Source organism: Panthera leo, chromosome C2 (assembly GCF_018350215.1).
Source record: "Panthera leo isolate Ple1 chromosome C2, P.leo_Ple1_pat1.1, whole genome shotgun sequence".
In the NCBI taxonomy this organism is placed as follows: domain Eukaryota; kingdom Metazoa; phylum Chordata; class Mammalia; order Carnivora; family Felidae; genus Panthera; species Panthera leo.
This window is the reverse complement of record NC_056687.1, coordinates 46,321,947-46,337,057: the sequence shown is the minus strand read 5'-3', so window position 1 is coordinate 46,337,057 and position 15,111 is coordinate 46,321,947. Positions and strand designations below refer to the sequence as shown.

The 15,111-nt window shown below is 38.1% G+C and overlaps 1 protein-coding gene across 1 annotated transcript in view; it reads right to left on the bottom strand.

The window, feature by feature from the left end:
* Positions 1 to 13,602, bottom strand: part of LOC122229256 (soma ferritin-like) — a 28,383-nt gene extending 14,781 nt beyond the window's left edge. The window contains exons 1-4 of the mRNA XM_042954341.1: positions 13,518 to 13,602; positions 9,773 to 9,877; positions 7,079 to 7,266; positions 5,880 to 6,005 (exon numbers count right to left, since the gene is read on the bottom strand). Coding sequence (XP_042810275.1) covers positions 5,880 to 6,005; positions 7,079 to 7,266; positions 9,773 to 9,877; positions 13,518 to 13,602 — 504 coding nt within the window. The remainder of the gene's footprint in view (positions 1 to 5,879; positions 6,006 to 7,078; positions 7,267 to 9,772; positions 9,878 to 13,517) is intronic.
* Between the last annotated feature and the right edge of the window lie 1,509 nt (positions 13,603 to 15,111).

The window sequence follows — 15,111 nt, the reverse complement described above, 5'->3', positions numbered from 1 at the left end:
AAATGCTGGTTTTATTTTGATAAGGATTGCATGAATTGCGATGGGCAGTACAGACATTTAACAGTTTGTTCTTCCAACCCAGGAGCATGGAATGCTTTTCCAGTTCTTTGTGTCCTCTTCAATTTCTTCCATAAGTGCTATATAGTTTTAAAAGTAAAGACCTTTTACTTCTTTAGTTAGGTTTGTTACTAGGTATCTTATTGTTTTTGGAGGAAAAAGATTTTTAAAAAGAGAAAGTGAAAGTTATAAAAGATTAGGCAAAACAATTAAAAATGAGATTAACAGGAGTTGTTTCATTGGAGAAAAACCAAAAGAAGAGAGTGAAACAAAAATTATAAAATGTTCTGAAATAAAACTTGTGTTTGTATATTAAAAGGTGCGTTGAAGATATAAGAAAACTGTCCCAGAATGACCACTACCAAGACTTCCTACTAACATATATCATACAAACATTAGATGTATCTTACTAACACTAGTAGCAAACTTTGGACGTCTGGTAAAACCACTGTATCATTTTTCAAAGTTTATTTATTTTGAGAGAGACAGAGGCAGGGTGAGCAGGAGGAGGGGAAAAGAGAGAGAAAGGGGGAGATAGAGAAAGAGAGAGAGAGAGAACCTCAAGCAGGCTCCATACTGCCAGTACAGAGCCCACAAAGCCGCAAGATCATGACCTGAGCCAAAACCAAGAGTCAGATGCTTAACCAACTGAGCCACCCAGTTGCCTCTCATTTCTTTTTTAATTCTTTAAAAAATTTTTTTAATGTGTATTTATTTTTGAGACAGAGAGAGAGAGAGAGAGAGCATAAGTGGGGAAGGGGTAGAGAGATAGGGAAACACAGAATCCAAAAGAGGCTCCAGCTTCTGAGCTGTCAGCACAGAGCCCACTGCAGGGCTCAAATTCATGAACCTGAGATCATGGCCTGAGCTGAAGTCGGTCGCTCAACTGACAGAGCCACCCAGGTGCCCCAGGCACCTCTTATTTCGAAGTGAAAGAAAGCCACGTTGGCACAGCTATAGTCCATTCTAACAGAAATGAAACAATACCTATCAGGTACCTAAGGAAAGGAAGTTTGAACCAACAATTTTAAATCCATTCAAGCTGTCCTTCAAGTGTCAAAGCTATAGGCAACAATTTCTGCAAATTCAAGGACTTGGGGAATACTGTCTACATTAGGTCTTACTGAAGCATCTCCCAAAGAACAAAATTCATTCATTCAAAAGATGATCAGGGAAACTTCAGCAAAAAGACTCTGGGTGAACATTTGAACTAGGGCTAAAACAAGAGCTAACTTAAGGGGAACAAAATAAAATATACATATGAACATTTTATTTATATAAATTTTCAATATGGAGGCTATTTTAAAAATTATAATTCTTAATATATTTTTATTCTAGTGCTTGCCTTTATAATTAGCCTTTTATATAATACCCTTAGAACCCTCTTTATTCAGACAATATCTATTGATTCCTATTATGAGCATCAAGTGAGTTAACTTGAGTTAACTTCTTCCTCCTATCTTTTCTCTATAGCTTGCTGTGCCCAATTTTAGTCAATAATATCATTTGTTCTGGAATAAATTGTGTTCTCCAAAAATTCATGGGGTACATGTATGCTTAGTTTTACAAGGAAATATCCTACTGTTTTCCAAAGCAGCTGCACCACTTGTTCCCACCAACAATGTTGAGAGTTTCAATTGTTTTATCATCTTGCCAGCACATGGGTGTTGACAGTTATTTTAATTTTAGCCACTCTGATGAGTAGGTAGTAAGTTAGTATCTCTTTCTGGTCTTTGTATTTCTCAATGATGTTAAGCAAGTTTTATGTATGTTCTCATGTTTTTCTCTGTGATGCTTATTTCTTAGTACTAAATTGTCTGAACCCTCAAAATACTGTTGGGATTATGATCCAGATTGCTTTAGTCCTATACATTGATTTGGAAGGTGTCACAAATTTAATCTTTCTCTCCTCTTAACATTATACAAAGCTTTTATCTCTTTCAGGAAGCATTTTTATTTCATATAGTCTTCAAGTTACTTTTTAAGGATTATTCCTAGGCCTAGCTACTTTATGTATTTGTGGATATTATAAGCAAGAAATATATTTTTAATGTTTCCCTGTTTATTGATCATGGGAAAGATTGGCTTGTAGATATTTTTCCTATATCCAGCAACATTATTAAACTTTCTTGTAAGTTATAATGGTTTTTCAGTTCTAGTTATAATCATATCACATTAACTAAGTCTTTTTAAGCAGATATAGCTTCTTTTCCTTTAGTTTTTCTATTACATTGTTCGGAATAGTGGTTCTCAAGCAGAGAGACTTTGCCCCTCAGACATTTAGCAATGTCTGGAAACAGTTCTGATTGTCACAGCTATCTGGTAAGTGAAGGCCAAGGATGCTGCTAGACATTTTGCAATGGGTAGGACCCTCCCCACAACAGAGTCATTTGGCTCAAAATGTCAACAGTGCTGAGATTGAGAAACCCTGCTCCAGAACCTCTAGTAATATACAAAGTAGTGAAGTTAAAGCAATCTTGTCTTATTCCTGATTTTAATGTGAATGTCTATCATTATTAGGTATAAAATTTGACATAGTTAGAATTATAAAAGAAGGAATTTATTCAAGAATACTTTGTAAACTAGTAATTCTCCAGTGGTGATAAGTTAATCATGGCAGTGGTTCTCAAAAAGAGGAAGTTATAGAAGAGGTGTGAGAAGGTAGGTAAAGAAGTCCATTATGTGGTTGATGATTGCCAAGGAACATGCCCTTCCTCACTGGAATTACTAAAGCATAAAGTACTATGAAAGATTAGTTAGTATCACCTAGATTACATTGGACCTGCACGCCTTTCTATTTTGCCATTGAAACAATGATATCATTCGCAGTGAAGGTCCTCTTTAGGTTAGAAACTTCTGTGTACTCCATATTTTTATGTATGAATGGGTCAGACTCAACTCTTATTTTTCCTCATTAGCATATTAAAGACATTTTTCAATTTTCTCTTTTCATCTAATATTGATGAGAAAGCTGTTATTAATATGTCAGTTTTCATCCTTTATAATCTCTTTTATGGGGAGCTTTTTTATTCTTGATGCTGTAAAATTTCACTACAATGGATCTTTTTCCTCACTTTCTCTTTCCTCCCAGAACTCTAATTAGATCTTTTGTTTGAACTACATGTCTTAACATCTCAAGTACCATTTCTTTGTTCCTTTGGCTGAGAATTTCTTAGCTTACCTTACATCACTTGCTTGATTAGCTGTGTTTGAATATTCAGTGCATTTGTTAACTTGATTTCTTTTTACCCTAAGATATCTAATTGGCCCTTATCACTTTTTCTTGCTTCAAAAAAATATTTTTTTTTCCCCCAAGATTTTTTCTCACTTTCAGTGACCTGTTTTCTTGTAATTGCTTCTGTCATGTATTGACTTTCCTCAAGTTTAAGAATTTACACTATTTTGGGGTGCCTGGGTGGCTCAGTCAGTTAAGCATCTGACTTCAGCTCAGGTCATGATCTCGCGGTTTGTGGGTTCGAGCCCTGTGTCAGGCTCTGTGCTGACAGCTCAGAGCCTGGAGCCTGCTTCGGATTCTGTGTCTCCCTCTCTCTCTGCCCCTCCCCACTCACACTCTGTCTCTCTCTCACTCCCAAAAATACATAAACCTTAAAAAAAATTTAAAAAGAATGTACGCTATTTTACAAACAGAATACATAATCTGAGTAGGTACTGTTCTACATATTTTACATATTAATTTACTTAATCCTCTTATTAACTATAAACTAAATACTATTAACCCCACTCCATAGACAACTAAAGTGAGTCTATGATTGAAGTAAAAAATTTATTCAAGGCCTTGGAGCTAGTAAGTTTTGGAGTGACAACGTAATCCTATAGAGCGACCTTTCTTCCCAGGTTGTATACGAGTTACGTGAGGCCCTTGGGTCTGACCCAAGCTTCCATACTCATTATTTCCTCCTAAGCAATTATGCTGGTAGCTATCAGCTGGCCCACAGTGGAGAGGGTAAGGGCATCCCCATAGTCTTCAGTGCCTACATTGCCTGTGTACCCTCCTATTCGCTACGCCTACCTTCAGCTGTGAAAGGACACTTTGGTTGCAGCTGCCTATCCCCTGTACACTTTCAGGTGGGAGTCACCATTTCTAGACCAAGAGCTCTTGTTAGCTTTGCATTCAATTAGGAGAAAACCCTCCTATTTTCTAGACTTAAAATACGCATCCAAGCTAGAGGGGAAGGGAGCTATAGTAAGACCTAAGGAAATTACTACTTTCTATTATATCCACTTGGACTGGCTGAATTTATCAAATCCTGACTGCATCTGGGTGTTGTTTGAACTATGAGGGAAGGCTTTTTTTCAGTGGGAACGTACCCACTGTTCCAGGAAGCTTTCACCAAACTCACATTGATGGAAATAACCCTTCTTGTACTCCAATAGCAATTTAACACATAATTATAATGCAAAACCAATTTATTTCCATGTGTAACAATGAAGATGGGATACTAGATAAAAAGGAAAGCAGTCTTCTGTCAAATAGAGATCAAGATTCTTAAGTAGCTGCCTTTGAAACCTATTACAGTGGAACATTCACTGTGTCGCCTTCAGATGTTAAGCCTCTTTACCTGATGCTTCACCAGGTTTTGCAGATGTGACCTCCTTCTCAGTCAGCCTGTCTAATTCCTTCTGATAGCTACGTTGGTATTCCAGATAGTTTATGTTCCTTTTCTGTTTAGCCAGGAACTTTTTCAGGAAGCTTAGGAGCTACAAAAATAAAACCGGGAAGGACTAATTGAAGACCTTTGTCTGCGATGGGAGATGATCTAAGATCTTGCTACCCAACTTATAGTGCGTGGACCAACAGTCCTGGGAGTTTGCCAGAAATGCAGAATCTCAAGCCTCACCCAGACCTAAGAAATCAGATTTTAAGAAGGAACTAGGCTATTCATATGCATATTGAAATCTAAAGAGCACTGGTTGAAGACATTCAAGACCGCTAGGTGAATACAAATATCCACTTTTAATGAATATGAGTGTTAGAGCATCTCCTCAGGAGTACAGATTAATTTAAGTAATGAGCTCCTACTGCAATGGTTTTCTACCCTGTTTATCTGAATCACATGGAGGTTTTGAGTAGGCACCTAGGCCCCATTCCTAAAGTTTTAGATTTAAGTGGTCTAGCATAACACCCAGTCATTTGTAGCTTTTCAGAACTTGTCAGTGAGTCCAATATCTTCTAAGGTTGATAACTTTTGTACTAGGACTTTTTTTTTTTCCCCACTGACTCTGAGAAGCTAGGGAGTTGGCAACAAAGTTACCACTACAAGGTAGGGTATTCACCATCAACCAAGAAGACTTCAGAAAAGTCTATAGGATAAGGGGTCATCATTAATATTCAGTTTTTCAGGGACACTCAAGGATAGTGGTTCTCAAAGTGTAGCCCCTGACCAGCAACATCACCTGGAAACTTGTTAGAAATGCAAATTATTGGATACTACATAAAACAAATTGAATTAAAAACTCTGGGGGGGGGGGGGGGGAGTAGGGCCCAGCAGTTTGTTTTAGTAAATCCTCCAGGTGATTCTGTTATCCATTAAAACGTAAGCACTTTTGGCCTAAGACATTTACAAGCCAGCAACATTATCTAGAGTGTATCATTCCCAGAAAGTCTTCTCCATCTTGTGTTGAGTTGCACTCCTCCTTGCCGGTACACCTACTCTTCCCACACCAACCTACTCCCAGAAATGAGTTCATATATGTGCTTGAGGAAAACAAGCACATATGGGACGATCTATTTTTTTGGACCCATTTCTTAGAAGTCTTCATAGAAGTGAAAGATAACCTTGCTTTCAGAGTTAACTACTTACGTCAGTTTCACTATTTTGAGAAGCCAAGTTCATCAGGTCTTGTAGGAGCTTGTTTAATGTGTTTTCCAACTGCAGAGCAGACTCTATAGCTTGAATGCCAGTTCCCCAGTTATCAATGTCAGGCCTCTGTTGAAGAGGAACAAGGAAGTCACTTTTCTACCTCAGAAACTTTATTACACTCTACACCCTGGGTTCCATTATGACTAGGTTTACATAAGCTAGTAGTTTCCAAACTTTGTGGCACAATGGAATCAGCAGAGCATCTTAAATACTCATGTCTGGCTCTCAAATGCAGAAATTCTGGCTTAATTGCTATGGGGTGTAACTGGCTATCGAGATTTTTAAAAGCCCCTCATGTAATTTTAATTTATTACAAAGCTTGACTACTACCAGTACAGTTACATGGGCTTTGGGATTCCATGATAGCGGTTCAGTTCTATTACTACTAGACATTTAGTTCTCTTTATAAAGCTGGAGTTAAAAGAACCTGTCAGATTAGTAGGACTGTTTCTACATATAATAGCCCCAGTTAAGGTTTAGATGGTCCTTTTGGAGTGTATGTCCCAGTGAAAAAGAATTTGTTTTACTACATTGAATATAGCCATATTAGATACCTGAGCGTGCATCTGAATTAGACTAAAGATCTAACATAAGATGCTAACACATTTAGGAAGAAGTCATTAGAGGAGTGCTTCTCAAACTATGCAGAGCATTAGAATCACCTGGAAAGCTTGTTAAGATACCATTCCTTGGGCCCCACCCCTAGAGAATCTGAATCAGTTTGTCCCGTTTGGGTCCAAATATTTTCAGTTTTATTAAATTCCTATGTGCTCCTGATGCTGTTGGTCCATTAAAACAAACAAACAAACAAGGGGCCCCTGCCTAGCTCAGTGGGAAGAACATGAGACTCTTGTTCTCAGGATCATGAGTTTGAGCCCCACGTTGGCTGTAGAGATTACTTAAATAAATAAAAACCGAAAGAAAAAAAAAGAAAGAAAAACCAAACAAGCTTTTGGTGGCTAAGATTTACTCACAAAATATGAAGAGATTACAAATAAGACACATGCTTGCCCTCAAAGTCCGTTGCTATGATCCCATCTAAGAACATGAGTTACCTTACAAGTTAGGTAGCAACTAATCATTTAGCTCTCTGGACCCACGGAGTTGATCCTAACAAAGTAACAAAGTCATACAGTCACCTTAATCACCGGAAGGCAGATTTTACTCCGATGCTCTCTTAGATAGGTTATGAACTGCTTTGCATGTTCTTTCTTCACCTCAATTTGGTCTTCAAAGAAGGGGAGATAAAGAGGTGCTTCCGTCTCTTCATCGTAGTAATAGGACTGGAACAGGGGTGAGAACGGGGGCAGAATGGTGGTGAGAGAAACTGAATTTCAAGACTGAAAAATCCTACACAAGCTCACTTCATTATTTCCGTGTGGTTCAAAGGAGGCCTTCTTTGTTCTTTCCGTAGTTTGTCCTTTGATTTTCAGAAGGCCCAGGCTGTCTTTCTGAACCCAGGCTACCTCAAGGAGAAGCCACCCAGATTCTAATGTGCTGGTGCCTAATCTTTGGTCATTATGGCCTTTTTAGGGGTCAGATTTGTGAACCTGACATGCTGGCATTTATTTCCAGTTAAACATGTAGAAATGCTGGCAGAAGTCCAGCATAAATTGACATTTTAAATGTCAATCTAGTTCATCAATCCTCATATATCTACATTAACTCTCTAAGACTATATGGGTGAAAAATTGTTTATTTCGTTTTCCCACATAGTTGATGCTCATATAGCATTGGGAAGCCACAAGAAAGAACTGTGATTCTCCCTATCACCTCCCATAGTTTGTAATCGCAGCTCTGAATCATTGGGCCTCAGTGCGACAAAACCCTAGCCTCTAAGTTACTCTCTCATCTAGTATCAAACCACAAACATGCAATAGCTACCATTACTAAAGATATAGAGGATATGTCATCACCCCAACCAGAGCTAAAACCTGCCTCCCAGAGCCTCAAAAACTCATACTAACCATAGTTAAATAAGCATCACTGACATTCAGCTCATAAGATGCTAGATAATTAACAGCAACCCTACAGGCCTCAGAGAGGAGTTTTTGAGCCTGGGATCCCATCTCAGCTTTAGAGAAAACCAGGCATAAAAAGGGCTACCCATTAAGGTAGGAGACTTCTTAAATACCAACAGGCATATAGCCAGCCCACTTCCATCCAGCTGAAAACTAGATGAAATTCCATCCAGCTGAGATTAACAGCTACTAATCTACCAATGAGGATGTTGTTTCTGCATGAAAACACCAGTCTGACCTAAGAAAAATGGGGGTGGGGGGCAGGAACCCTAATCCTCCTAACCCAGCAGCGTTCAGTTTTCTCCCTCACATTCACTCTGAATATGAGAAAGTTAATACATTTCCTGAACAGGGAAACATTAACAGAGTAGCTGCGTTACATTTCATTTTCTTCTTTCTTCAAAAACTATTTATGGCACATCATGCTAGGTCCTGTGGGGAATCCAGGAAGACTGACTAAAATACATTCCTTGCCTAATAGATGACATATCCCCCACCCCGTAAGGTCTCAACACACACAATTGATCTTATGGCAGGATATGATGGGAGTTCTAAAGTGTCAAAAGCACATTTAGCTGAGAGGATTGGGGCAGATTTTATTCATAAATTGACATTTGAAATTGGCCTTGGAGGGTGGGTAAAATGTAGAGAAATGGAAATGGAAGCAGGGCGTCCACCTGGAGAACAGGCACACAGAGGCTGTAGGGACAAGATATACAGTGGTTTCTCCAAACTTCAGAAGACTGCTTCGTTTAGCAACCTTTTGGCTCCTTCCTCAAACTGTCCTCAAAAGTCCCTACCTGTCTCATCACACACCTTCTTTATTTGCCTCCTTGGAGGGCAGAGACTGTTTTACTTATTTTGGTATTCCCACAGCCCATAATGAAGTATTTTGTAAATAATAGGTACTAAGTCAACATTTACTAAATAAAAATATATTTTATATGTGCAGCCCTGTAAAATTTCTCCTGGTCTGGTGGATTCTTAGTTTGAGCCTAAGCCATGTTTAGTTGAGCTGAAATAGACGTGACAGGTCATCAAAACTCTATGAGGCAGTAAGGAGTGAGAGCATCTCCCAAGGGAGAGGTCTTCCTAAGAGAAGGACCCAAGATTCCAAGTTTGGCCCAATCACAAAGATAAGGTCATCAAAGGGAAGGAATCATTATAAAAAGTCCTATCATTTGTCACTTTTGTTCCCTGACCCAACATTGCCTTTGTCCCCACTTGAATTCATGCCTTTAATCCCAGAGAAGTACTTTAGGTGCTTCTCAAACTGTTATTTGAATATGAATCACCTGGGGTTCTTGTTAAAATGTGCATTCTGATTTTGGAGCCTGAGATTCTGCATTTCTTTTCTCCATTCCTTCCTTCCTTCCTTTCCTTTCTTCTTCCTTCCCTTTCTTCCTTTTTCTTTCTTTCTACTTTTTCTTTCTTTCTTTCTTTCTTTCTTTCTTTCTTTCTTTCTTTCTTTCTTTCTTTTTTTCTTTCTGTCTGTCTTTCAGGGAGAGAGTATACACAAGGAGGGGAGAAAGCAGAGGGAGAGAGAATCTTAGGAGCCCGACATGGAGCTCAATCCCACGACTCTGGGATCATGACCTGAGCAGAAAACGAGAGTTGGATGCTCAACTGTCTGAGCCACCCAGACACCCTAAGATTCTGCATTTCTAAAAAGCCTGCCAAATGCTACTGAGTAGCAAAGTCTGCCACATTTTGAATAGCTAAGGTGCCAAGACATGGAACACTTATGGCACTGCTGAGGAGCCCTCTACTAGGAGAGGAGAAGGGGGCCTTCCACGCTGCTTCTCCACACACCTGCACTGCTCTGGCCTGTCAGGGCTTCCAGACCCCCCATGGCAGCAGCCTGGGAATGTAGCAGTGCCAGGGCGCTCAGCAACATCTGGCCTGCAAAGGTTAGAGCTGGGGAAGAGGAAAGAAAATGACAGCTAACCACATGGTCAACTGGTGGTGCTCATAGTATATGTAACATATTGCCCGAAATCCCAAAAGAATTTGGGGAAACTTCAGGAGATTAGGGTCCTGTGTGAACAGATGGGGAAAAGTGACAATAAAATCTGGGCTATTACTTTAATATGACCCCATTTCCAAAACAGTAAATTTGGAAGATAAAGATCTTACTTACACGGACATAATATGAGAGTTGGATAATTTCTAGGTTATCTATAACATCTTTTCATGTAAACATTCCATAATGCTACCATTCCAAAACACAGAACTGGATATGTATGAACAAAATGTTCCTGGTCTTGTGGGTTAAACATTATTAAAAAACATTACCATCTGATCACTTAAAAACAAACTTGCCAATATATAGAAAAAAAAAGGGAGGAAAGAAATACATCATCAACATCAGTAACTGTTGTGTGAATATGGGAGCTTTACAGGTGATTTTTTTCTTTTTTCTATTTTTCATATTTTCTCAAGCTTCTATAATCTCTCTCTATATTTTCATTTTGAAAAGTAACCTTAAAACCTTTCTAGAGAATTAACACAATGCTTTTCCCTAATGGAAGCTCCACATACATATTTATGAACATATCATTTGTTTTCTAATTATAAATGTAGTGTATGATCATTATAAAGTATTCCAAAATTACAATATATAATGTAGAAGTGAAAGTCCATGGGGAACACTGTAGTTCCTATATGTATTTTTAAATATAATTTGATCCATAATACCATCATTAAATTTGGGTAACCTAATGAATTGACTTTTGAATTATAGAAAGTGATCAGACTGGTCTATGTGCCCTTTCCCCTGGAATGTGCTGGAAATACAAAGACACTTTTTTTTTAATTAGATAACTCCTCTTAAAGTTTTTTTAAACCTAATTCACACTTTCTGTCCTGTTAGTTCACCTTATCATCTTCCTGATGATTAAGAAAGAAGCAAGGCTAATCAAGAAATTTTTATCTTAAAAATAAAATATCTTTAGTGGAGCAATTATTGTGTTCTTTGTGCACATGTTGTCCCTATTCATTTTCAGTCTCATGAGGAGAGAGCCTACATTTCAGTCATCTTTGTATCTCCCAGAGCATATAATAAAGTGCCTTGGCCCATAGAAAGCACTCAGTGAATTATAGTGACTGAACAATTTGAAAGTAAAAAGGAACCTGAAAGTTTAAAGTTGTTGCTTGTCAAGAAAGGAACAATGGACAGAGCCGAATGAGTGCTTTGCACTTTGGAAAAGCAGATTTCAAAAGTTCCCAAAAATCACGTGGGAGGGAGAAAGCAGGGAATTCCGTCATAGGTCTTTGAAAGAAAAGACAATATTTAACAATCCCAGTCACTGAGTGGGTCTTTAAAAAGTGTTCATGGGTGAAAGAGTAAATGAGTGAGGTAATTTATTGAAATAGCTCAATAGTAAGCCTTGACGCTAAGATTCACACATGAGTCTGGTGAGAAAGAAAGGGATGGTATCTACAGAAATCCTTGTGCCTGCGCACATATCCTGCAGCCTCTACTTCCAGACTTAGCATGGCTGTCATATCCTCCAAAACATGTTTTCTGACTTTTACAGTTTGGGTTTAGCATCCCCCGCTTTGCGCACCTTGGTTATAGTAATTCTTTCCACACCTTTGCAACTGCTTGCTTACTTGTATGTCTTCTCTATTAGTGTATGAGCTCCTTGAAAGTAGTCGCTTGGGTCATGACTTGGCCATCATCTAGGAAAGACCAGGACATCGCAGGTTGCCAATAGCTATTCATTCACTATGAAACAGTAAGTAAATGGTCAAATGTTTAAAGGGCAAATACAAAAAGATGGAAGACAAATATATGACGGGAGTGAAAATGTAAAAAAGTATCAGGAAATATAAATTTTCGTGTGTGTTGAGGGTTAGGAATATATATATATATATATATATATATATATATATATATATATATATATTTAAAGCTAACACCAACAAATCTCAAATGTTAATAGAGAAATACAAGCAGCATAGTAGGGACATAAGAAGTAGGAGGGAAGTCTAAGTAGTGTAAAAGGGAATAAAAGAGTACCTAGATAATTTAAATCAGGGCACATGTCCAAGTCTAAGTGAACTTTACTCTTTGGGTGAAATAATGATTTCTGGAAGTAACTTAAGAAAAGCACTATTGGTAATATTTAAAGAATAATGGAGAGAAATGCCAAAATACAACCAAAGGCTTTTATGTCTTGGTGGAAGGATACAAGAATTTGCACTAGATGATGATATAATTACCCCCATCAGCATCTGAAAATCAGAGATGCTGTTTATTGGATTGGGAACCGCTTAGCATAAGGCTCTGGTGGCATATTACAAGGCATTATACTCCATCCTATCTTCTTTTCCTTTTATTTTTCTTAAGTCAACATTTTGGGTGAATAGAGTTTGACACTTTAATCACTTAGCATGCATAATGACAGATTAGGGGCCAACAGAACTCAACAGGTAAAATCAAATTGGCTAAAGTTAATATGATAAACTGTAACTAAAGATGAATGTGAAATCCTATGTTTTAGTTCAGTAATTTAATAATCCATAAACAGAAAGAGGGAGAGCTTATTCAAAGACTTAGATTTTTTAATTGGTTGAATTAAAGAGTTGGCAGAAAAACAAATGCAGTTCACTTTTGACCCCTCAGACAGATAATGGCTTATTTTATTGGATAATGATGGAGCTACAGAATTGCTGAGGCCACATGTACAGACAAAACAGGGGGAGCTTCAGTTCTCGGTTTCAGTCTTGATCTCTTTACCTGGAGCTGTTCCTCACAGCACTTAGGTGCTTCCTATGAGCCTCAGCCTGGTCAGCCTTCAGCTTGTGGATGTGTCCCTTAAGAATCAGCTTGTTTTGGGGCACCTGGATGGCTTAGTCGGTTAAGCGTCTGACTCTTCGTTTTGACTTGGGTCATCATCTCACAGTTCATGGCTTCAAGTCACGCGTTGGGCTCTGCACTGACAGAGTGGAACCTGCTTGGGATTCTGTCACCTTCTCTCTCTGCCCCTCCTCTGTTCACTCTCTATCTCTTTCTCCAAATAAATAAATAAACATTAAAAAGAAAAAAAAAAAAAGCTTGTTTTTAAACACATTCCCCTTCTCTTTCAGGTACAGGCTGTGATACCTGCGGTGGGGAGTCTTATATTCACCATATCTTCTAAGCTGCCAGCTTGCATTCTCACCCAGGCTGCATTCTCAGGCATTTGAGAGTGCCCTTTGCATACTCGTGCCCATTATACTTGCCCTTACACCAGGGCAAGGTGTTTCTTCAGCACTGAGCATGGGAATGGGCAGTTACAGGCTTCTGAGTGATCAGCCCATCTTTGATTAGCTTCCAGATCCACTGATAGGAGTTGGCATTGACAATTTCATTTGTCCCACTGAGTTCCAACCAAGACCTTCTTTTTGCCACAGTGAAGGATACTAGAGATGAGCATTTTCTGAATCCTCATGGCTGCTGTTCAGTCTTCAATAAGCAATTCTAGTAACCAGATCACCGAAGATAACCAGTCCTGCTCTTACTATGTACTGACTCATGTTCACAGGGTCTAGCCATCCAACACACACTTACCTAGCACCTCCCAGAAGTGGCTAGCTGGCCAGTGCTGCATGGTAATAAAGACAATTAAGGACTTGAGGAGCTTATCGCCTAGCATCTTATCATATTTTTGTTTAATTCTGGTGCCACACTTCTGAGATGTTGATGAACTATAGCATAACTAGATGCAAGAGAGTTTTATTTATTTCAATATTTGTTTTATACGATAGTAGGATTTATAAATGCTTGAAACGTTGATGAAATTGATGGGTAAAAATTCTTCACAACAATCTTGCCAAGCAGGTGTTTTATTCCTTCTTATGAAAGTGAAAAACAGAGAGGTCAAGTCACCCACCTACAGTCGCGCAGTTAACTAGTAGCAGAGTCTGGGTTTGACCTCATCTCTGTTTGACTCCAAAAACTCGGGCTTTTTCTAATGTGCTATTCATCTCATTGTATTCAAATAAATGCTTTCTTTTTCTGGTTTATTAATGTAAGAATATGAAAAGACTCACAAACCCAGAACTAAAAATAAATATATGGTCAATTAATTTACAACAAAGGAGCCAAGAATATACAATGGAAAAAGGACAGTCTCTTCAACAAATAGTGTTGGGAAAACAGGACAGCCACATGAAAAAGAATAAAACTAGACCACTATCTGACACCATATACAACAATGAACTCAAAATGGGTTAGACACTTGAATGTCAGATCTGAAACCATAAAACTCTTAGAAGAAAACAGGCAGTAAGTTCCTTGACATTGATCTTAATGATGATTTTTTAATCTGACAGAGAAATTAATAGTAACAAAAGCAAAAAAAAAGACAAGTGAACTACATTAACTAAAGACCTCCTGCACAGAAAAGGAAACTACAGCAAAATAAAAAGGCAACCTACCAAATGCAAGAAAATATTTGCAAATCATATATCTGATAAGGGGTTGATATCCAAAATATACAAAGGATGTACACAATTCAATAGAAAAAGAAAAATTGATTAAAAAATGAGCAGAGGATCTGAAATGAGCAGAGGATCTAAAGAAGACATACAGATTGTCAACAGGTACATGAAAAGATACTCAACATCACTAATTGTCAGGGAAATGCATCTCAAAACAACAATGAGATACCACTTCACACCTGTCAGAATGGCTATTATCAGAGAAATAAGAAATAAGAAATGTTGGCAAGATGTGGAGAAAATGGAACTCTTGTGCACTGTTGGTGAGAATGTAAATTGGTGCAGCCACTGTGGAGAAGAGAATGGAGGTTCCTCAAAAACTTAAAAATAGAGCTTCCATATGACCCAGCAATTCCACTTCTGGGCATTTATTTGAAGAAAATGAAAACACTAATTTCAAAAGATACATGCACCCTTTATCTTCATTTCAACGCCATTTACAATAGCCAAGATATGGAAACAACCTAAGTGTCCATCAAGAGATGACTGAATAAAGAAGTTGTGATGTATTCATACATTGAAATACTATTCAGCCATAAAAAAAGAAGGAAATTTTGCTATTTGTGACAACATGGATGAACCTTGAGGGAGTTAATGCTAAGTGAAAAAAGTCAGAGAAAGACAAATAGCATATGATCTCTCTTATACATGGAACCTTAAAA